The sequence below is a fragment of the Colletotrichum navitas genome, assembly GCF_030913465.1.
Source record: "Colletotrichum navitas strain CBS 125086 chromosome Unknown LY79scaffold_10, whole genome shotgun sequence".
NCBI classification, from domain to species: domain Eukaryota; kingdom Fungi; phylum Ascomycota; class Sordariomycetes; order Glomerellales; family Glomerellaceae; genus Colletotrichum; species Colletotrichum navitas.
In genome coordinates, this window is record NW_026850556.1 from 648,399 (window position 1) to 671,306 (window position 22,908).

Genomic DNA, 22,908 nt, shown 5'->3' on the forward strand with positions numbered 1-22,908 from the left:
GCCGGTGGTTTTCACGCTGTGCCCCCCAGCTTGGGTGGTCTCAACACTAGGGACCAAAGGCGAGCGATACGCAAGAGATAACGGCGTCTCAGGCGTTGTATATATCTAGCCAGCGGGATGGAATCTTTGTCTGTGTCGCCTTCGCAATTTCTTTTCCAAATCACGCGTATCTCGAGTGGGCATTTGGAAGCTGAAGCGATGGGGGAGCCGAATGGATGGATTGATGAGGTAACGCCGAGTCATTCGGATGGAAAAGGTGCTCGGCCTAGGGGTCGGTCGAACGTGTCCGTGCTCGGTTTGGCGGAAGTGGGCAGGGGAACTATTATAGTCCCAACCAGGCATACAAGAAAACCTTGAGAGTGCTCATAGTAACTCATATTTCCAAAGTGGCCATGGCCCTATAGGGGATTATGACGAGTTGTTGCTCAGTTCCTTGTGGACGAACATAGCAGATGGAAGTCTGGCGGGTGCGCGCAGATGTTATCATTGGGCTCGTGACGAGGGGCAACGATTAAGCGGCTTACACTCACATGGAAATACCCCTGGAGTGGGTCATCTTGACCGTGAAGTCTAAATTGAGTTGCAGACTACGCACCGAAAGGCAATTGATGGCATGGAAGAGGCAATTCCTGGCAGGGATTGTCCTGAATATCTCTTTCGAAAATATCCAAGAGCATCTATCTATCGATAGGGGCCGGACACAGGCTCGATACATGCTCCCTCACCGAGTTGTTCTGTCAAATGACCACGCTGGGAATGAGACAGCTATGTCATTACCATAACGCGATCGATCCATCCTTGCGGAGGGATATGCGCGGGGGCTTCCAGGTGTTAATCTCACAACATGGGCGCTCTCGGACCAAGGTTTGTCACTTCGTCTCAGGAAAAGCATGAGCCGGGAGAGACAAGGTTTCGAATAGAAGTTACGACGCCAAGATTGACCCCCATTTTTTTCATTGGTTTCATGCTGGTAATAAACTGGTCACAGTACTTGGCGCTCTAGGGTTCTCCTAACAAGCGATATGCTCGGCACGTGTCCCATCTCCCTTCGGTCCACAGTTCTAAACCTAAAAGTCGAATATATATTGCCTTGGCCGTCAGCTCGTTTTCATTGAAAAAGTTCCATGTGATCTATCCATCTCCTTTGTATTCCATCTTGGTGATTTCAGCCATCATCTCGATACGCACGTCGCTGTTACCTACTTGCAGTATCCTCTCCAAGGACATGTCACTGCTATCGCTATGATCTCGCTCGCTGTGCGCTCCGTCCGTGGGGCTTTGGTTCGGCTTTCACCGAGTTCGCATTCCTACCCGTACGCGCCGCTGTCGAACGCAAATGGCCATTCTGAACCCTCATTACCCGGCGGATCGACTTCAAAACCGCAGCCAAGTACCTTCATTGCGAGACTAATGGCCATCCTTTTCTTCTTACTGCCCTCCTTCCTCCAGAGGAGGCTAAGGCTCAACGACTCCAAGAACCATCGCAGACGCCTGTATCCAACATCCTGGCTTGACGGCCTGCGTGGGACCGCATCTCTGATTGTCTTCATTTGCCACTATTCAGGACCAAACTTCGGATGGTACCTCGCTAGACCATACGGAATCCCCCAAGAAAACGATACTGCCGCTTCCTCGCCGCTACAGCTCCCTTTCGTACGCGTCATCTACAGCGGAAAGCCCATGGTTCACATCTTCTTCGTCATCTCCGGCTTCGTTCTCTCTCTCAAGTCTCTACAGCAGGCCAGAAAACACAACTATGACGGGCTCCACCGCACCCTCTCGAGTAGTGTTTTCCGCCGCGGCTTTCGATTGTTTCTTCCTACTACTGCCTCCACATTTATCATCATGGTCATGATCCGCCTTGGTTGGATGGGACAGCCTCTGCCCACGCTATGGGAACAACTTATAGACTGGAAGAATGCTCTCTGGAGGATCACCTTTAGCTGGCAGTGGGACATTACCCAATTTCTCCCGTACGATGTTCATCTTTGGACCATTCCAATTGAGTTCTCTAACTCGTTACTACTATTTGTTACTCTAACGGGTGTAAGCCGTATGAAGACGTATCTACGTCTAACATCCGTGCTTACTATTATGGCTTACTGCCTTAGGTGTGGCCACTGGGCCGCTTTTGAGTTCTTTGGAGGCATGGTCCTCGCTGAGATCGGTCTTATCCAAGAGGCACGCCGCGAGCGGGTTGCTGCAGCTCTCCAGAACAAGGAGGATGGATCAGGCTCAGCGGCCCCTGATGGCGTTTCTAGCTCGTGTTCTAGATCCGTCAAGACAGTCATTATCAAAGCCTTCCTCATCGGCAACCTCATCTTTGGTCTGTTCGTTGCTGGGTGGCCGGACGAAGTTAATGATATCACCCCCGGAATTGCGCCGCTCTTTCGCAATACCATGGAGCCCTATTTTACTATGGGAGGAGACCTCGTTGCGTTCCCCTGGTATGCACTTGGTGCTATCCAGATTGTTGCCGCCTTGCAACAGGTCACGGTGCTACAGAACCTCTTTATAACACCCCTGGCGCAGTATCTTGGTGACATAAGCTATGCATTGTACCTTGTTCATGGGCCTGTCTTGGACGTTTTGGAACACCGCTGGATGCCCTACGTCTGGACTCTGGTTGGCGGCAGAGAGGAAGCTGGCATGTGGGGTCGCATGGTGGCATGGTTCATCGGTCTGATTGCGCTGGGAGTACCTACTATCTGGTGTAGTGATGTTTTCTGGCGAACAGTGGATGTTAAGACGGTCGAGCTTTCGCGCTGGATCGAGACTCAGTGCGTGCGAGACGATTGAACCGGTACCTTTGAACGACGGGCGGTTGCCATAGACGGCGGTCGACGTGGCATTTGGGGCGGCGAACAGCTACCCAGACGTTGTTTCGTTCCTTACGTACACAAAATATTGTTGCATTAGCACCATCATGCAAAAGAATCAAATGTCTTATGGTTTCTCGGCTACAATCCTCCTAGCATCGAAGTCCTAATTCTGTGAAGGAAGTGTTGTGATGACGTCGGGATAGTGTTCGTAGTGAACAGAGCGGTCATGCCGCCAAAGCATCATTGATGCGATACACCAGGATGAATAGGAATCATCACCTCATAATTCAGGGTTGTTTCATTTTGCCTCGATCTACGGTGGACGATTGGAGGCAAGTGGGTCTATCTCTTTTAGTGTTATATTGATTGCTACATACGTGCACATACTATAATTACCCTCCTGGCAACACTCACGGATGCAAGGACTCCGGGTCCATTCGTATCGGGAAGCATTACATGGCTCGTTGGCCGGGGAAGCAATTGCAATTACTGACGTCAACACACCCTCTCGAAGGCTCGTGTGAAGGCTATATCGTGCGTAGTAGTCGAATCAACGGTGATGAGCAAAGGCTTGGCGTTGATAACTTTGCAAGAGAGGCCAGCGGCAGAGGACTATGTTCTAGTAGCAGAGTCATGGTTTCTTAATTAGTAGGCTCTGGAATCGGTAATACCTCAAGCTGGTCAGGTACGACATTTCCATATTTGTCTCAAGCCCCCCGGGAGCGAGGGTCGCCTGTCTCGACCAGACATCACTATACATTGACCGGGCCACGGGCTATGCCGACGTATATCTTTTGGTAAAACCAGTTCTCCATCTCATACTTGGGCGGGAGTTTCCAGAGCCGTCAACATCCCCTTGAGCTCCGCCGATGCAGAGTTTGAGACCGTAGGCGCAGTGCATGGGGTCAGGCTTGCTGGTAGAGATTTCAATGGCAGTGAGCTCGTAGCACTGGCTGTTGATGAAGAAAGAGGGCTTGTAGAGGTCGCCGTCACCGCCGAAGGCAAACTTCACGGTATTGCCATTATTGTCAAACTTCCCAGGGTAACCATTGGAGCGTGCTTTGGCTTGGCCCCTCAAAAGCATCCAACGGCACATTATTGACTAATCTCCCCGTACACTATGCCGTCGTTCTTAGCGGCAGCTTCGCAAACGTATATCTGGGAGTCTACCGTCAGTGTGTGGCAGATGATCTGATGTGAAGGGCATATGAATGTCTGGCTAGACTAGCAGATGGCAAATTTATAAACGTTGATTTTGTATAAAAAAAATGAGCTCGTAGTAAGGCTTTATAAATGCCGTGAAGGTCTACTTCTGACACTACTGAGCCGACTGATAAAGGGATTTGACCCAGGTCATCACGACTAAGATAAACAACCTATTCAACAGGGCAGTCCATCATCCCAGCAAGCATCAGCACTGATGGTGTAGAACTGTATAAGCGGTCCGGAATATAAACTCCATGACGCTCTTCCCGAAGCAGACAATCCGGTAATTCCCTTCCACTTCGACTTATTTAGATGTCTGCTGTCTGTTGGGTACACAAGCAAATGTGCTCGACTCCCCTCTTGAATGCAAAAACAGTGATTGTGGTTTAGATGAGATATGCCCGGGCAAAAGCGGCATCTCAAAAGAACACAAATACATCACCTGTTATGATTTGGGAGGTAGAACAACAATGAATAAACCATGGACATAGCCGACGTACGCCCCTAATATCTGACTATATCGAGGGCAACTTCGAGCGTGACGTGTATGCCATCATTTTATTGATACTGCAAAACACATTGGCTGTTAAGCTTCATTGGTCTATATATCCGCCTCTACTGCTGATTTATACTCATCGTCGGAAGCAACATTCCAGAAACCCATCGAGTGCAAGGACCAGGCAAGGCTGTCCCCCCAAAGAAAGGGGCTACATTCGCAAATAAGGACAGCGGCAGTTGAACAGCCGTCGGCTGCTGACAATGTCCTCCAAACGAAAAAGAACACCCGTCAGAGTCCTTGTTAGGACACTGCCCACTCAGTACGCAACAGAAGTACACACCAGCTAAATCAAGCCTAGCACATACGTGGTGGCATTTCCCCTAAGTCTTGGATCGCTTCACAAACAAGACCAAAGAAAGCCCACCCACGACTCACTTGCGCATGTTACACAAACTCACTACGGAACCGACTCCGGCTTTGCAACATCGAGTTCCTCGCCGTCACAGCCTTGACTCTACCACCGTCGCAAGGAGTATCCATTGCATGCCGGAGCCGCTGCGGATGTGACTACCGCGCAGCGGACGGCTACCTTGCCACTCCACCACCGCAGCCGCCCTGGCTTTGGCATCGGTAGTTCAAGTACTCTTAGAAGCAGCGTACTGACCCATGAAAAATATTCATATTTTGTAAAAAATGCAATCAGGAAAGACGCCCAGGGAGAATGCAAGGTTTTTTTTATTTGATTCTATCCACTGCATTTTAACATTTGACCATCAACCGTAATGGAACACCTCTTTCGTGAGTGACGCCTCCAACCTCCTTGCTCTGGCCATCCGTTTGCCAATTCATATTCTTATCCTGTGCCATGTCCGTTCCGTTTTTCGCCCGAATCCGCGGCCTAAGAAAATGACATTTCGAGTCCATCGAGTCCGGCCCCCCCCAAGAGGTGATTACCATTATATACTATATCGATTGGCCAGCGGGCAGCGCCGGCGGCAGTAAATGTGACATGTGACAAAGAAAAGGTTGACTTTTTTTCCGAACTGGCAAGGAAATATAGGCGATCATGGCCCTACAGGGGCGTTGTAATATTGTACAGGCACCATTGGCCATTCTGACGACATTGTCGTAGGCTGCGGTGCATTCTCGTCAACGACAGTGCTGGAAAAGCTCTCCCAGTCTTCAAACGAGACCATATTTTCGGGCATAAACTGAAAGTTCATTGGCTGGTTTTCTTGTGGTGGTGGTGGAAGCTCCCTGTCGAGGGATGCTCGTCGTAGAGGCTCGGTATTGGCACGCGGCTGCGGCGTGTGGAACATCTGCTGTGGCATCATTGATTGAGCCCTCATCTGGTCCATGAAAGGTGAGGGTGACGATTCCTGCGAAGCCAGTACAGGAGGCTGAGGCGACTGGGTCGGCAAAGTCTGCGATGGTATCGAAGGAGGAGGAAGAAGGGGCTGAGGGGAGTATTGTTGCGGAAGAGCCGAGGGAGGCGGAGCGTAGCATTGAGAATACTGCATCGGTGGTGATGCGGGAACCGGCAGGAAGACGAGGTCAGCAAGCTTGTAGGCGAGGGACACGATCGACTCAGCTTCGGTGCTGGGACCGGAGAAGAACTCGAGAAGATCCTGGAGTTGACCTGGACTCTCATTCTCCATGAAGCCCTGCGCACGACCGGTCTGTGTGGGGTTCCAGCTGAAATTGGGTTGACGTCCGTTGAATTCATTCGCCTTGGACATGAGGATATCCTTCCAGGCCTCGTGGATCAAAGGCTGGTGAAGAAGGCCGTAGATGACCCTCGAGTGCATCCAGTCCGACTTGGTCTTTCCCGACTCAAAATGCCGAGCGACGTGCTCGACATGGCGTTCTCTAGAGGGGTGAAGGGCCGAGCAGAAGCCGCAAGCCCAATACTTTCTCCTCTTGAGATATTTGACCACCTTCTCTGAATGAGGACACGACTTGCAGCCGTGCGAGGCCTTGTGGTGTTGATTGAAAGTGTTTGCTCCCCAGAAGCTCCTGTTGCAGCCAGGCTCGGGGCAAGGGTACTTCTTCCAACGCTCATGGAACTCCTCCTCGTGACGCTTCCAGTCATACTTTCGCTTGAACCGTGTCTCGCAGGAAGTGCACCAGTAGAAGTTGAAACGACCGGGACCCCATCCCGTTTGCGCGCTTGCCACCTGGGGTAGGTTGCCTGGTGCGCCTACGGAGGGCTGGGGTGCGCATTGGGTGGCGGAAGGTGCCTGAGAAGCTTGCGAGTAATGTGTCGCGACGGTAGCATTGGAATTCGCGGAGCCCATCGACCAGATACTAGCGTGACCGGAAGAACCCGAGCTCGTGGACGAAACGGAAATGCGTGGGCGGTGACCTATTTGACCGTGGCAGATTGCTGGAGGAACAGTTGGGGAATTAGCAGAGGTGACTTTTCTCCCGGGGTCACGCCCGGTTGAGAATGATGGGAACAAACCTCGCGTGGAAGCATCCTCCAAAGGAGCGTCCTGTGGTGTTTGTGGCTGCTGGTGCTGTTGCTGTTGCTGGTGCTGTTGCTGGTGCTGTTGCTGGTGCTGTTGCTGGTGCTGTTGCTGGTGCTGTTGCTGTTGCTGGTGCTGTTGCTGGTGGTGGAGCTGGTGTTGAAGGTGGTGCGTCCTGTCTTCGCCGCCCTCCCACATTTGCAGCAATACTTCGCGTGACAGTCCAGAACTCTTCAATGCCTCAAGCGTCCGCCTGGCATCAGCCAGCACGTCGGCTGGGGCATCCTGCATGACGTGATCCATCGGCGCGGTCTTCCGCTTTTCCTTCCACACTGTCGAGACGAATTGGTAATTGCGTCGGCGTCTTTGGGTCGAACTGGTGGGAGGTGCGTCATGCAGCGGCGGCGTTGTTCCGGGAAGTGAACGCGATGCGGGCGAACGAGTGCGATGAGGGCGCAGTTGTCTTTTCTGCTGGCGTTGGTCGTAGTGATTTGTACCCGAGGAGGCTGTGGTGATAGTAATGCGGGATAGATAGAGTGCGTAGCGCGGGATTGGCGGACAGTAAAAATTGGATGGAAAGACGGAAAGAAGTAGACCTGATGAGATACAAGGCAAGCCCAAGTAAAATGATGTAGGATGAGAGAATCAAGAGAGGTCAGGGTCGCATGCAAATATGGAAGAACTGAGGCTTCTGTTCAGGGATATAATAAGTGGGAAACGAGTGTGGGTGGTAAAGAGGAAGTTGGTATTAAGGGTAAAGAGCGAGAGAAGAAGTCGAGGGGGGGGGTGAAGTGAAGGTGGATGAAGGTCGGAAAAGTGTGGTGAGGTAGGTGCGGGAGGTGGGAGGTTAAGATCAGATTCTCGGACGACAAAAGAAGCTGGTGGTGTCGTGCCTAGTTCGGACGCTTTGGCGGGAAGCGAGAGGAGTGAGGAGGTGGTGGAGAAGCACGAGGAGGGAATGATGGGATGGGTATGGGACGGGATGGGTATGGGACGGGATGGGTTGGGATGGAAGGAGGGAGGTGTGCGCTTTGAATTTTGGGATTGGACCAAAGCCCAGCGCGCAAAGCTTGGGGTGAGTTAGTCAGGAACCTAGCGCGCAGAGAAGAGGCGGAAGGAGGGAGCTAGGGGAGTAAGTACCTCAGGAAGGTAGGTAGGTGCGGTACGGATAAAGACAGTAGGTAGACAAGCATGCAAACAAGGAAGGAGGAGAAGGAGGAGAAGGAGGAGAAGGAAGAGAAGGAAGAGAAGGAAGAGGAGGATGAGGAGGAGGAAGAAGAGAAAGGTGGAGGAGGAGGGGCCTGATGCCTCCTGGTGCTGCGCTGGTGTTTGGGGATCGTGTGCTAGCTGTTGGCCGCTGCTAAAAAGGACGCGCGCAGAATTAAACAAATAATAATAAATATACCCAGATATATGATCAAACAAAACCGCGGGCCCGGGGAGGGAATAAAAACGACACGAGAGAGGTGCTAGGGGAAGAAGCCGTAGGTAGTGTACCTCAGGCAGTTTCCGTACGGTACCCAACAACTACTACCTGGCACGGTTAAGTACCACCTTGAAGCGCAGGTAGTGAGTGTGGGATGGCGGGAGGCCTTGGCCAAGATACTACCTACTACAGAATCCAGCACACTGTTCCAAACAACCCTGTCCTTCGTTTGTCTATCTTCTCCCTCCTCTATCTGTACCAAGACTTTGTCTCCCGTTCTTCCATCCGGCCGAGATCGATGTGAGCAGGGGGTGAGTGGGCTGCCGCACCGTACCGACTGGAGTGGTTCCGGGTCTCGAAATAGTGGACAAAAGCCATTTTAGATGGGGGCAGAAGGAAGAATCTAAAGAAGCCGGAGCACAAAACGGGGTGTGGAGTGGTGACATGATGGGCATTAACGACGAGAGACGACATAACGACACGACACGAGGCGAGGCGAGGCGAGGCGAGGCGTGTGTGAAGTGTGCGCGTACCTATGTTGCTCTCCATCGTTCTTTCTCTCTCCATGTCTCTCGTCCTGTGTTTCCTTGCGCGCGTCCCTTCCCGGCTCGCGACAGGTGATAGGTAGCAGTCACCAGGTGAGCCAGAAGAATTGGTACTGTCCTGTGGGTTAGGTGGTAGGTAGTTTAGCATACCTAGGTAGGTACCTTACTTGCTCCCGCTGTGCCTAGGTAGGCACTATGTATATTCGCTACAAGTTACCTTCCCGGGTTGGTACCTTACATTATCTGGCTGTTGGTCCTTTCCCTTTGGGTTCGAGTACCTATGCAGTTAGTTGCTTACAAGATGGGTTCACTCACACACCAACGCAAACCCCTCAACGGGCGTGTTTCACACTTTCTATACTACGCACTTTCCTTGGAACGTAAGCGCCCCTGCAAAGCACCACAAGAGCTGCTACGGGCTCTGCTGTAACCTACGCGTAGACGCAGGTGTTGGAAGAAGATGGAGGGGAGGTAGGAACCGGGGGGGGTCTCGCGGAGAAAGGCCAGGTGAAGAGGAGTCAAGAACAGGGCAAACCATCTCGTCATCACAAATGGCGCGCTCCGCGTCGGCGGGAACATACGAACGCACGGACACGCGCACACGAGAGTACGTAGCAGGGCAACACACATGACACCGGAAAAGGGAGGGGGGGGTTCGAGGCATGGCATGACGGGAAGGCGTCGCGCGAATGTGTATGCGTGTGATGGCGGCTAGTCGGAAAGAACAAACAATTAAAGGAGAGGAAAGCCGAGTGGGGTGTGGGGGCAAGATTGGGAAGGGACATGACGAAGAGACAGAGGGAGAGAGAGAGAGAGAGAGGAGAAGGGGCCAGCCGCATGGTTCGGGGGCTTGCGTTCATTCGCATTCGCCAGGATCAAGGGGGGTAGCTGGGTACGAGATGATCAGGGGTGCAAAGAGAGAAACACGGGTGAAGTGTGGATGGCATGGAAACAGGAACAAGCAAAGGAATAACTGTAAGGCGGTTGGAAGAAACAATCAGGGTGGGCAAGGGGACTCAGTGTCTCTGAGCCAAGACAAAAGAGACAGGAGAAGGAAAGAAAACATGGTCAATAATTCAAGATATTAAAAACAATCAAGCCGGCACATAGGAAGCTTGGGCCAGTTTTTAGCTTATTATCCATCTATGGTGGATGTCAGCGACCAGGATTAAGTTGCCAGGTTGTAGCCCCTGCCATGGCTTCCAGCGGCTGCACACAGTACCTACATACAAACCCCCAAGGGCACGACGGCCACGATGGATGGATGGATGGATGGATGGATGGATGGACGATGATGACGATTGGTGCCCCAGTCACGAACGTGCCATCCATTCATCCATCCATCCTGAACTAGGTACTCTTCCAAGCAAGCAGGTGGCATATCAGTTCCTCATTTTTCAACTTTGCAGTCATCCCACTAGTGATAAAACGGCAAGACTGACGCGCTGCGTATGAGCAAATGTCCCTTCCTGCCCGGCAAAGGCTCCGGCCGCTAAAGGCATACGCTAGGAAGCAAGCGAGCGTTGGAAAGGAACTGTGCCTGGTGGTGTGGTACCCTATATTTGTAGGCGGGGAGGAAACATGCGGGAACGGCGCATGACACAAGCGTTGCGTTAGGTAGATCCCAAAGTGTAGGTAGTTGTTCGCTGCCAGTCAACCGGCCAGTCAGCAGCGCTGGTACCCCTAAGAGATGCAATGCAGCAAGCATTATGGAAAAGGGAAAATGGTATACGTACCCTCTCGGGGCCCACCCAAAGATGATGGAGACTGTTCGTGGCGCCCTTCCCCGCTTCTATCTCGAAGCTAATCCCCAAGAGGCAACATGAGGGAAACGTGCTACTTGCGCCAAAGACCAATAACGTCTGGGGTGATGAATCGACCGCCTCTCTTTTCCTTCTTGCCCGTCTGTTTCCACCTTCGGATCTATCGTTTTCATTTCCTTTTCTCCTCTCTTTTCCTCAAATCGGAAGCTACTGCTTCTTCTCAAGGAAAGTATTCGAAATCAGAATTGGTCTAGCATCATCGGGCAACGGTGTGCTCCTCGCCCCCCCTTTTCCCCTTCTTTCCTTCCAACCCCCACACCCTTAGCAATGAGGCATGCATCTTGACGATACTGCTGCGAATGTATCGTACGGAGCAGTGGCGCAGCAGTGAGCTCAGCAGCGCTAGGGTTGAGGTTTACGTCAAGTCTGCACTTTTTTTTTCTTTCCCATTTTTATTATTTTTATCATTATTTTACAAACAGCCCCAAGTAAACTGGCAAAATCAACTCCATGGTTGATGACTGCCTCATTATGATTGGTTGGCTTCTCACCTGAAACAAATTCAGGACTGCTCACCGGCACGCCACGGAAGGCCCAGCGTTTCGAAACAGGTCCAGAGTGGGAAACACAGCCCATCCATCCATCCATCCCCTTGGTGTATGAGCGAGCGGCTGGCAGCTGCAGCACACCTCTGCATTACTCTCTAGGTAGTAGTGTACATTATTATGCTCTTCCTACAGCGGCAGGTGCGTGGCCTGGATATTGTAGTACGTACCAAACATTTCGGCCTGTTCCCTGGAGATGCAGCGAATAGGGGCCCCTTTCCTTTTGGGGAGGATTTCCTGCGGATACTGACTACTACTTGGAGGGTCTCGAGGGCTCCGAGGCAAGCGGTCAAACTCGAATCAACCTGGAGCTTCTTTTTCACCCAAGGCGCACTTGGCCAGGCACATGGAAGGCCATGGCAGGGAAAGCCCAGTCATACTCGGAAAACCTTGAGAAGGTAGCACAAGGGGGAGCTACAGGAGGCTGCAGGGATGGACCACTGACGGGCATTTTCGGTTGGACCAGCGTTAATAACACGATGGGATAAGGACGGGGGGATCAGTGGCACGCTGTCCTGATTGGGCCATGTGTGTGTGTGTGTGTGATCGCGACCATTCAAACACTAAAGGGCAAAGAGCAAGAACCATCCAAGCCTCACATACTCGGATACTGACACTGCGTACGGATACTTCACTTTACTTTACGAATATGAACTACGTGCACATGCCCATCGCACGCTTCACTTCCTATGTATGCGGGACCAAGAACGGCTTCCTTACGGACGTTCCCCCCCTTCCTTACATTCTCTTCCTTCAGCCTTGTCCGCTTTCTCTGTTGCCCTAGAGTATGGCGTGCTGCTCTCGCTAATGGAGTATAGGTACCTGGGGGCAGCCACACGACCCTCGCTGATTGTCACTTTTCAATCACAATATGAATGATTGAAGGTGACCATCTCTGCTACCTTGGCATCTCAGGGTATCATTGTCCTCCTCCGTCATGCGTCGCCGTCGCCAGCTCGTATTCACATTCAACCAACGTCTGCCTCACCACGTTTCCTATATGAAACTCCCGAGTCCCAACGGCATATCATCGCCCATCCGAGCTAGCGGTGCGTCTCACAATTCTCGTCCGCGCTTGGCGGAAACGCGAACGCGGGCGCCACGGAGAGGGGCGCGCCATGATGGTTGCCGGCAACATCGGACCGCATGTTGGAGCGGACGTCAAGAGCTGGCTCCTTTGGTCGACCCATCTCGTTTGGGCTGGACTGGCCTCGTCTCGTCTCGTCTTTTTTTGGACTTGACCGACGGCTATCCGTTCCATCAGCCACACGTTCTAAGCACTCAAAGCCTCCATCTCGGACCAGGGACTCGAGCACGGCCGCCTCAACAATGGGCATGGAAGCTGGGATATTTCAGTCAGGCGATGGGGGAAACGAACACAAGCAACAGCTGCTGATAGATCGACGACGCCTTGTTCAAGGATGCCTGTGCAACTCCCCTACGCTCTCCCCTCACACTATCCGTACACGCCAGCAGTCTATCGACTCTCGATTTAGCATGTTCTGTACGTAACCGCAGCTACCTGCTAGTTTACTTTAGGCGAACCCACGATGATTCCGATGGTCTCGAGTTTGACATCGGACATGCCATTGCCCCCTCCTTGTCGTCTTTTCCTCTCCCAACTACCCTCGGCAGCATCAGTGCCCACTCCACGCTGCGCCCTCTTGTGTCATGTCATGCCATTCCATTGCCGTTGCAATCGCAACAGCACGCACATACCGCACACTGCACGGTCCGCACTTACGCCTTGCAGTTAGACGAAGTGTCGGCTGCCCACATTAGCTGATCAGGTCCGTATTAGTTTGCTTAGAGCTGTTGGGCACGCTCCGACCCTCTTCCGATCATCTTTCTATCTCGGCGGGGCATCTCTCTCTCTCTCTCTCTCTCTCTCTCTCTCTCTCTCTCTCTCTCTCTCTCTCTCTCTCTCTCTCTCTCTCTTCTTGGCTCCTGGATCTCGAACTGGAACTATAACTGGAGGCCGTCGTCAGCAAGGCCATGTTGTTCGTATCGGACTATTCTGTCTGGCTAATCCATTTCATATCATGTTCATGTTATCCGTCTCGATTGCATAGTCGGGACGGGATAAGGTAGAATAGACTCCATGCATACGCATGTTGGCGCCGCATGTAGATAATTGCAACACCACTATGCTAACATGGGAGTACCACGATGGAGCTTGTCAGCATATGAAGGTAAGGTGTGGTCCCGGCAGGTTCTCAAGATAGCATAGGCAGAGTACGAATAGACTACGGATACAGCATCTATCCCAGGGTGGCGAGCAGAAGGGATGAAGACGATCATAGGCCCTGCGCAAGGGAGGTACCGAATTCCGCGTGTACGCCCCAGAAGAACGGGTTCCAAGCGCCGCCACCGTTGCGGCCGTTGTCCTCATCGACTGTACCTTGGTGTTAACAGTAGTGGTCTCATCTTTAGTATATAATCATATGCAGAAATTTTGAACCTAATTAGCACTTTTGTTTGGTTGTGAGAAGTCGTGCCAGCATGTTCTGTAATCCCTCCTGCCCAACAACGCACAAGTAGCAGATGACACAAGCAGCCGTGAAACCTGCCCACATGTCATACTATGATATCAGATTAATTGGGCGGAACCTCTCGTCTTGTCTGTCCGTCCCCTCCCGCTCTCCCTTGTCCGCGGTGCGGCCGCAGATGTGCGCAACCCCGGCCGTGGCTAGCGACTTTTCGTCCAAACTTGTTCGGGGCAAACTATCCATCCCATGTCACTGCAAGGATCTGCTTTACCATCCCGGCATTTTGCGCGACTGAGCATGGGGTCGCCGGGGACAGACAGTCGATGGAGTCTGAGTCCCGCAGCTGTGTGGGCAAATATTGAATTATCTGCTCTCCTTTCCTCTCCTCTGGCTCCCGACAGGACCTGGGCATGGGCAGTCACCAACTTTGACGGCAGGGCGACCACGAGGACCCGAGTGAAAGGCAACCTCTCGGCGAGTTGCCGACCTAGGTTCCAAGCCAATGCGTGGCAAGATTGGATTCCCCGTTCACCGAACTGCTGCTCTACGGCTGAGAGAACAAAAAGCGCGCCATTACACTACAGCCGCTGTCCACTTTTCTCACGTTTTCCCCCTCCCCAGCTGGAAACGCCATACGTTCGCTTGTCTCGGAATTAACAGCAACGGCGTCTCGACAACGACGATGACGACTACGACAACATTGCTTCTGCCGTCGTCGAGGGTCCGTCGTCTATGCTGGCTCTCAAGATATCTGGCTGCTTAGGCACAGGAACAGCCTCGAAGTAACAATGCGTGCGGAAGATGACTCAAATGGACAGCCAGGTCACAGTGGCCGCATCTTGCCGTGATAAGCAAAGCCAAAGGAATGACGCGGTGTGGTCATGGCCCTCCCCCCGGCGAGATACGCTCTATCTAGTGTACTATGTATGCTGTAGTATATGCTTGCCACTGCCAGCACCGAGGCTAGCGGCCCGGGATCAGAACCAGGACCAGGAATGCAACATTAAATAAAAAAGGACAGGGGCGATCCACCAAGGCAAACTCGGCAGAGCCAAGAGGCAGAAAAAAAAAGGGGGTCCGAGAACACTCAAGAGTCAGTCAGAGATGCCAGGTTTGATGAGCGTGTGGGCTGGTGGCTCACATAAGCGGTTTAGCTGCAGCTGTTGGTGCCGCGACAAGCTTGTGCCCCGGGGGTCCCTCCAACCGCTGTCAGCACATCAAATGACCATTTGACGATCGTCCCTTGCCGGCTTCTGCAACCTCTGGTCTAGGTACGTACTGTGGAGAGTGTCCGCACGGAAATGGATCTGATGGAACCCACGAGTCCACGTCCCGACTCATTTGCTTGCTTCCTTTGGCACTAGGGACCCAACCGAGCCTTGCAGTAGTCTCATATACTCGTATGGTTGTGAGCTTGGGATGATGCAAACCCATCTAAACTATTCGCAGCCAGCGTCGACGAGATGCTGATTCAACAGACTTTTTTCTCGGGGGTGGTTCTTCCCCCATGCCACCCCACCCATGCATCGTCGCCTTTCTTTGGACAGTGTCCACCACCAGACTCCACGGCAACCATCCAACCAGTCTTGTCATGTCGGATTATCATCCAGCCTTCAATGTATTCTGCTTTGGCCTTCAAGAGCAGTATCGGTTCGCAGCCCCGGTCCCTGCGCGGCAGCCAAAGCTCCAAGCCGCAGCTTGGCTTCTTCCAACTTGATTTGCATCCTTTAAGCAGCCCGCTCAGCACAAAAGTCAATGCCAGTGCAGATGTTTCAACAACGGAATGGGCTTTCCTAGCGGGAACAGACACAGCTCGTCGCTGCCCACCGTGCGGCCCGTGGCTGCCCGTTTGAGGAAATTGGCCCTGCAGCTAGTTCCGATGGCGTGGCCGTCACCTCCGAACGGGGTTTGGCACCGACATGCAGCCACCAAGCCCGAACCCGGCTCGGCTTCACTCGATTCGGATGCCTCGCGACGCCTCAACAACCTCGCGAGTCACACAACCAACGCCGTGCCCTCGAGGACTGACCTCATCCCGCTTCTCGACCAATCATGATAATGCTCCCTCCAAGACGCTTGTAGGCCTCATCGACGCCTCATGCCATCAAGCAGTTTGCGAGTTTGCATCCAACCTACGCTGTTCTTGGATGGGCCAACAGCCACGCCACAAGCAGCACACATGGACGCCCGCCCATCCTTGATGGACGTCGCGACGTACAGCCAACACACTGGCCTGGCTGTGCGTCGCTTGATTCCTTCCCCAAAGTTCGCACCAGCGCATAAACGGTCAGTGGCTTGCCGGGAGGCACTTGGAGTGATGTGCTGCCATCATGTCCCCTTCCTCGGCCCTTGTGGAGTTGGCTGCTCTTTCTCAAATCGACGGTGCGTTGCTCTGCATTCAAGTTTAGGCTCTGCTTCGGCCAAGCCACCGCGCTCACGGGTCTCAGATGACTACCAATGCTCACGACCCACGGCCCATGGCCTCTGCCATCCCATCGTGGTTTGGCCGACAAAGCTATGTCGAGCCAAGGGACGAACAACATGTCTATTTCAGGACCGCGCACGCTTAGGGCCCGTTGGCCGTAAGGAATCTTTGTAACGCGTCGGACCCTGTTAACGCCATCGTGACTTGAAAACGTGGCGAGGTCAATCTCAACGACTCCATCCAGGCGTCTAGCTCTCTTGATCGTCATGGTCTCCGAGATCTGCGACAAGGGTCTTCCCTCGTTGATTCCTCTTCAAGACACCGAGCGCTGTTACCTATTACGTTGAGTTCTGCACGGGTGCCGCGACTTTGACTACATAAATTTCGGAAATATCTGGTGTCGTGCTGGATGGAGCGCTTGGCATGGACGAGACGGCAACTTTATCCTTCCGCATTGACCCAACCTTTAGTTGAAGGACATGCGGGTACGAACAATTCATTTCCCACAAAAACGCCTTCTTCCCAAAACGGAGCGTTGAAACGCCGGGGATATGTCATTCAGCTTGAGAAGAGCATTCCCATCCCAGGGGTCACCATACGCGCATTTCCGGTTACACTCTGGAGCTGCCGCCCGTTCTACACGATCTCCACAGCTAGTGTATATTCCCAGTCTCCAAGTGCCGCACCACACTGGCCATCTGACCATGGTGCTTTACTATCCACCCAAGTGACGTGATCTTCGATCTAGGCCAACTTCCAAATTTCGCACAAGGCGTCTAGAATCACCTGAATGCGGCGACGACTTCTCCTTTTCACTCGCTGAATTGCGCGGCCTTCCGATGGAGCTTTGGGCTGTGAAACAATGTAATTTGGTCATGGCTGTTGCCCTTCCTGTGGGCCATTTGAAGTCATGTATCAGAGACGCTGCTCCGAAGACTCCACGACAATGGGCCCCGCTCAAAGGGAGGGGGACGGACGCGAAGATCTTGAATCATTGTTATGGAGTGTTAGTGGCCATGATCGCCCACGTATTGCTGATCTTCCTCCTAGCCTCGGAGAGTCCTTAATCACGCGGAACTAAGGTTGCGGATAGCCACATCTTAAGAGAAGGACGCAGCTACAGCAAAGCAACAAGAGTCCGGCTCTCTAGGGGTTTCGGGGTTTCAGACTAGAGGTTTGCCTCGTCTCTATCCCTCGCACAAGGACGCGTAGGCTGGGGCTCGCTCGACCTGTAGATCTAACGGGTTGGTGCTGGCTCGAGCCCTTCGGCGAACTCTGGCAACGCGCAATCTGTTTCCTTGATTGTCAAGGCTTGACCCTTTCATCTATGAACTACCACGCGGGGATTCAAGATTGATTGCCAAACGGGAGACACTTTTGGCGAGGTCTCTGTTTGGTTTCAACATTGAGCAGCTTACAAGGTTCCTCGGAGATCGGCGTTTGGGTGACAAACATCTCGTCTTGTGATCGAATAGTTGAGCTATTCGCTAAGCATATTATGGCACAATGACGACACAAAATGACATGGGCTTAGGTTATCTTGTAGATCATGTCACACCCTCAGACTCTAGCTGTCATCTGGAGGGCTGCCTTGGCCCTACTTGGATGATTCTCAGCTCGTGTTGCACATCAAAGTAAGTCTTTCGCCGTGTCTCTCATTTCCAGCAGCTTCCGTTCGATGGCAAGTAGCCATTATCGTATGTAAACCTTAGGCCGTGTTGGACACGCACATATTGAGCTGTCTGGCCTCATTTACGGCGCAGGTCTTTGCAACACTAAACGGGCGGAGTGATTACTTAGGCTTGTATTTTGTCCCAAGTATAACTTATTTGCTGCTACTTTCTCTCTTTGGGTGAGGTTTCAGAAGCTGTCGTACGGGCCTGTGGTTTCGCTGAACGTATCCAGCGTCGCGGAAGCGAGGGGAAGGCTCGCTCCTTCAGAGTGACCTCTGAAGCGTCGGTGTTCGACTGTCTCTGACCTCAATGAACCAGACATCGAAGTGACCGTTGTTCGGTTTCGAAAATTAGTTGCCAGTATCGAAGTGCGTGTGTGCCAGTCATATTACATACTCCTTGTGTTTGGTTGTTGACAGTTGATCCCGGCCTATGACGCTGACGACTGCAAAGACGCGATATTGAACTTGAGATACACCACCGAGCGCCACCCTAATGCCCGAGTGACTACGGCATTGAGGACATCTCTGGTGCCTTGCTGTGACGGGGAGCACCAGCGCTCTTACAATGAGGACCCCGAATCTCCTTAGCAAACCTTGTGGAACATCGAGCTCACACAAGTCTGATAGGAGCCCTCAAACTTGAAATGGATCAAGAACATTGGTTCATGACCACTTTCGTATACCATGAACCTCACTTGGGTTTTTCGGTTTTATTTTTCCGCACCCCTTCGCCCCCGTAAATAGCTAATTGAGATAGGGCTGTGTATTTTCTGTAAATACACCCTGTGCCCTCTTAGGGACGCAATTGCAGCAACTACTAGACAGATAATTATGTCGCAGTGGGGTCCTGAAAGTTGCGCAAGAGAACGGCTGTTCACGTCCGAGATGTAGGAGAAGTATAGAGGCAGACATTACCAGCTTGACACTTGCCCATCGCTTGTCCTTTCATCCGCCTTTCTTGGTGGTTTTAGCAACTGAAGTCGTAGTGTCTTGAGGGATCCGGGTTCCGGCGTAATCGGAGAGTGTATTGGAGCAGCAGCTATGTTGTCCGCCTGCGAGGACTCGTAAACGAGGCTGCGTAGTACATTATCCAGCGTTAAAGCCTCGCCTAACGAGAAAATCCAGATCCTCCGTACATGCGAAACTTCACTGGGGATTATATCGGGGCCCAACCTCATATCAGCAAAGGAAGGAAAGGCCAAAACCGGGGTCAGAGAACATGTTTGTTATTTTCTTGGGGATAAGCCGGCATCAAATGGCCTCCGTACGTCCAACTGAATACTTAGTTCGGCCACCCGCCTATCATCAAAATATGGACTGTTGCGGTCAATTGTACTTACATTCAGCCGAGAAAAACAAGAGGAGAGATGGCTTCTGCTTCTGCGCATATATTAGTCGAAGTGATGAATCTTAGCCGCCGCGGCTTAAGCCTTGAAGGTGACGGCCCCATGTATATAAAGAGCATGAATCGCAACCCAGAATCTTTCTTGAAGTCTAGAATTTACGCATTGACTGTTCCCCGGTCGATAGAGAGGGAGGACGGTAAGGAAGCCAATCGGAAATGTGATGTGGTAATAGTCAAGAGGCTCCGCTGCCCTCGGGAGTGTGTGGGCTACAGCGCCCGGCAAAGTAAGAATGAAATTATGATAAAGCCCCTCCCAGGCAGGTACAGAGCATCAAAAATGAGAATCGGAGGGCTTGAAACCAAGTTTCGAGTGAATATCAACCGAGCGTGAACATTTATCTGCGCGTTAGTCAACTCATTGCTACCTCGGCCGTTCGTGGTTGAGCAAAAGTTGAAGAGGCAAACCACGCTCTGAAACTCTGTACACATTTTATTGTAGCAATCCTTTGGAGTTATCTGTTCCACCATGTGCCCCGATAAGTCTATATTGATCATGCCTGCGTATTACAGCGTGGCTCTAGACCCGTTCCGATGTCCTTCCCATTCCTATCATGTTCTCACCAGGAGAGGTCTTGGCACGCATCATATACTTCCATGTGGTTTCTCTCTCGTTGCCTGCGGGCAAGCATCGGCCAGGTCCGTCCTCTTTGGCCAGTACTACTCGCCATGTTTGGTACGCACCTTGCCGAAGGCGTATAGAACGCCAACCTGCATGACGAAGTATGTGTCTTTACATTATGCTGGAACTATTCACTTATACTGCCATTTACCGATCTAGCCTTGGTCTTAGTCTCTTGAGCCCACGAAACGAACGGATGACACCAAAAACACTGATCACGCAGACGAAGTCAACGCGGGCGCAGTTCAGTAGAGCAGGAAGACAAAAACACTGATGCTGAGATACACACGAATGGGCCTTGGGCATTGGTGAACATGAAGTATTCATGGCGTTGGAGATGACACCGATGTCTAAATCAGCAGTCGCTGACGACAGCCACAAAAGGGACAGGGTGGGCGGTTAAATCAAGCTCTGAGAGACAAGGCGAGCCAAGTCATACGCACCCCTTCTTCCCCAACGATTTCGTCCCCACTCGCCGTGCTTAACGTTTATACCACTATCTCCAACATGCCCATAGCGGTTTAGCGTGCTGATGCATCCCCCGCTGATAACCGGAACACGGCATGTGCGCCCAGGCTCTCATCTCCGGATTGGCTCGTGGGTTTGGCCTCGTCCATCTTCGCCAATACAACCACACTACACCACACCACTAAATCTGCTTCTCCCCCGTCGACCAGGGGCTTCTTTTATCTCCACAGAGACCTGCAAACCGCCCTTGACCCTGGATTTGAGATCCTATCGCAACGATAACGGCCAGCCATTCGGGGTTCGAACCGGTATTGACCGGCGATGAGGGGGGCCTTGATACCGTGACCGTTGGATACGACATGGCTTTTTCGCACCAGACTAATTCAACCATGTAAATGGGGAATAAGACGAACATGTCTCCCCCACACTCTTCCGCTGCTGTCGAAGCCGGCGATCTGATTCAACCTCTTCTTCGCAGAGTTAACGGCCCAGCATACAGCACCAGCTCCGCAATGGCATCCAAAGATGTCGAGACCATCGCTGTGGCTCTGGACACAAAGCCGGGCCCCGAAGATGCTACCCTGTCCGAGGCCATCCGACTCGAACACAACTTGACCTTTTCCCAGGCCGTGAAGCTTTACCCCGCTGCCATTGGGTGGTCTGCTTTTGTGTCCCTCGGGGTCATCATGCTGGCGTTTGACCCGCAACTACTAGGCAACCTCTACGCCACACCTCAATTTCAACGGGATTTTGGGCACGAGTATGAAGGCAGTGTGAGTCATCTACTTCAGTTAACTGTTTTCTTACCACTGACTGGCTGTACAGTACATTATCAGTATGCAGAGACTCCCCATTGATCCACTGGCTCACAATATTGACTTACTTGCCCAGGCGCTGCATGGCAAACCGGGCTGTCCATGGGAAACCCCGTTGGCCAAGTCGTCGGCGCCTTGTTCGCGGCGTACCCCATGGACTGGTTCGGTAGGAAGTTGACGTTCGCCGCATGTGTGGTGCTCACCGCCGGTATCGTGTTCATACAGTTTTTCGCGCGGTCATTGCCCGTCCTGCTGGTCGGCGAGCTTATTGGGGGCCTCGTCCTGGGTATGTACGTCGTCATCGCTCCGGCCTATGCCTCTGAAGTCTGCCCCATGGCTCTTCGTGGCCATCTCACGTCCTACGTCAACCTCTGCTTCGTCATAGGCCAGCTTCTGGCCAATGGAGTGACGGCGGGGACTTCGAAGTTTGATACCCACTGGGCGTACTCGCTCCCCTTCGCGCTCCAGTGGTTCTGGGTTCTGGTCATTTTACCCGGCCTACTCTTTGTACCGGAGAGTCCCTGGTGGCTGGTCCGTAAGAACAGGATGGACGAAGCAGAAAAAAGCCTCCGTCAGCTGGCGTCCAGCAAAGTCAATATCGCCGCTTCTTTGGCCTTCATCGTTGAGACCGATAGACTTGAGCAAGAGCTGGAAGCGGGCAGTACGTATGAGGATTGCTTGAAGGGTGTCAATTTCAGACGAACCGAGATTTCAGTTGGCGTCTACTGCACCCAGGTTCTTAGCGGCATATACCTCATCAACTATGGCACGTACTTCTTCCAGCAAGCCGGTCTGCCTACTGATAAGGCATTTGATATGGCCATTGGGTTCCTTGGTAAGCTACAAGTCCTTGCCCGCGTGACGTTGTGCAGTCACTAATTATTATAGCCGTCGGGTTTCTCGGCACCGTCATATCTTGGTACTTCTTAATCCATTACGGCAGGCGAACCATCTATATCACCGGCTTAGCCGCCTTGGTGATCTTGCAGCTACTCATCGGCATCCTTGATTGCGTCCCGGGACGTCCGAAGGGCGTCGCTTGGGCGGAGTCGTCCTTGATGCTCATCTGGAACTTTGCCTACGATCTATCCGTTGGTCCCATCTGCTTTGTCCTCATCTCCGAAGCCTCGGCTACAAGAGTCCGGTCGAAAACGATTGCCCTTGCAACAGCCGCTCAGGGAGTCCTTGGAATCATCATGACTGTCGCTATACCGTACATGATCAACCCTGACGAGGCAAACATGCAGGGAAAGCTAGGGTTTTTCTTCGGGGGCCTGGCTGCCCTGTGCTTAGTCTGGGCCTGGTTCCGCGTCCCCGAGACAGCGGGGCGCACTTACGAAGAGCTCGACATCTTGTTCGAACAGCGGGTCCCGGCGCGTAAGTTCAAGGGTTACGTCGTTGAGGGTATGACTCCAGCCAACCAAGAGTGACGGACCATGAAGAGTCACAAAGCGAACCAGGGGGCTTGGAACTACTAGAAGGGTATTAATATTGGCTCTTGGGATCGCTAAGGTTTCTGGACCACCTGCGACACAAAATATGGATACATCGTGTTGGCACTGCTAAGAAAGCTGTATCTTGACTCCACCTCTTATTCTAGAACAGCAGGAGTATAGTAGTCATTTCAGACCAGTTTTCAACTCCCATCTCTCTTTGCGCCACCGAAATACTGGATAAG

At 52.4% G+C, this 22,908-nt stretch overlaps 6 protein-coding genes across 6 annotated transcripts; 2 read left to right on the top strand and 4 right to left on the bottom strand.

Annotated features, from left to right (window-relative positions):
- Window positions 1–1,101: 1,101 nt before the first annotated feature.
- LY79DRAFT_543314 (acyltransferase) lies at window positions 1,102–3,114 on the top strand. The gene has a single exon (XM_060557037.1). The coding sequence runs from the start codon at window positions 1,243–1,245 to the stop codon at window positions 2,797–2,799; it is 1,557 nt and encodes a 518-aa protein (XP_060417807.1). The 5' UTR covers window positions 1,102–1,242; the 3' UTR covers window positions 2,800–3,114.
- A 483-nt stretch (window positions 3,115–3,597) lies between these two features.
- Window positions 3,598–3,918, bottom strand: LY79DRAFT_667103 (uncharacterized protein; the record flags this gene model as incomplete). Its single annotated transcript, XM_060563328.1, has 1 exon — window positions 3,598–3,918. The coding sequence occupies one exon, from the start codon at window positions 3,916–3,918 to the stop codon at window positions 3,598–3,600; it is 321 nt and encodes a 106-aa protein (XP_060417808.1).
- A 1,322-nt stretch (window positions 3,919–5,240) lies between these two features.
- On the bottom strand, window positions 5,241–7,286 carry LY79DRAFT_656976 (uncharacterized protein; the record flags this gene model as incomplete). Its single annotated transcript, XM_060562699.1, has 2 exons — window positions 5,241–6,922; window positions 6,992–7,286. The coding sequence occupies 2 exons, from the start codon at window positions 7,284–7,286 to the stop codon at window positions 5,592–5,594; spliced, it is 1,626 nt and encodes a 541-aa protein (XP_060417809.1). The 3' UTR covers window positions 5,241–5,591.
- Window positions 7,287–7,469: 183 nt separating this feature from the next.
- Window positions 7,470–8,427, bottom strand: LY79DRAFT_37301 (uncharacterized protein). The gene is made up of 2 exons (XM_060552844.1): window positions 8,136–8,427; window positions 7,470–8,064 (listed from the first exon to the last, which is right to left on the bottom strand). The coding sequence occupies exons 1-2, from the start codon at window positions 8,186–8,188 to the stop codon at window positions 7,641–7,643; spliced, it is 477 nt and encodes a 158-aa protein (XP_060417810.1). The 5' UTR covers window positions 8,189–8,427; the 3' UTR covers window positions 7,470–7,640.
- A 7,388-nt stretch (window positions 8,428–15,815) lies between these two features.
- Window positions 15,816–16,801, bottom strand: LY79DRAFT_37398 (uncharacterized protein). The gene has a single exon (XM_060552845.1). It carries the CDS (start codon window positions 16,514–16,516, stop codon window positions 15,956–15,958), a length of 561 nt encoding a protein of 186 aa, XP_060417811.1. The 5' UTR covers window positions 16,517–16,801; the 3' UTR covers window positions 15,816–15,955.
- A 3,597-nt stretch (window positions 16,802–20,398) lies between these two features.
- LY79DRAFT_37408 (alpha glucoside transporter) lies at window positions 20,399–22,899 on the top strand. The gene is made up of 4 exons (XM_060552846.1): window positions 20,399–21,188; window positions 21,241–21,250; window positions 21,307–22,065; window positions 22,119–22,899. Exons 1-4 carry the CDS (start codon window positions 20,811–20,813, stop codon window positions 22,658–22,660), a joined length of 1,689 nt encoding a protein of 562 aa, XP_060417812.1. The 5' UTR covers window positions 20,399–20,810; the 3' UTR covers window positions 22,661–22,899.
- Window positions 22,900–22,908: the final 9 nt, after the last annotated feature.

Excerpts from the sequence above, each read along its gene's own strand:
- LY79DRAFT_543314 (XM_060557037.1), top strand. The coding sequence starts at position 1,243 with ATGATCTCGCTCGCTGTGCGCTCCGTCCGTGGGGCTTTGGTTCGGCTT.
- LY79DRAFT_37301 (XM_060552844.1), bottom strand. The coding sequence starts at position 8,188 with ATGCTTGTCTACCTACTGTCTTTATCCGTACCGCACCTACCTACCTTC. Across the intron at positions 8,065-8,135 it reads CACCTACCTACCTTCCTGAG|CTTTGCGCGCTGGGCTTTGG; the intron begins GTACTTACTCCC and ends ACTCACCCCAAG.
- LY79DRAFT_37398 (XM_060552845.1), bottom strand. The coding sequence starts at position 16,516 with ATGACGATCAAGAGAGCTAGACGCCTGGATGGAGTCGTTGAGATTGAC.
- LY79DRAFT_37408 (XM_060552846.1), top strand. The coding sequence starts at position 20,811 with ATGGGGAATAAGACGAACATGTCTCCCCCACACTCTTCCGCTGCTGTC. Across the intron at positions 22,066-22,118 it reads TATGGCCATTGGGTTCCTTG|CCGTCGGGTTTCTCGGCACC; the intron begins GTAAGCTACAAG and ends TAATTATTATAG.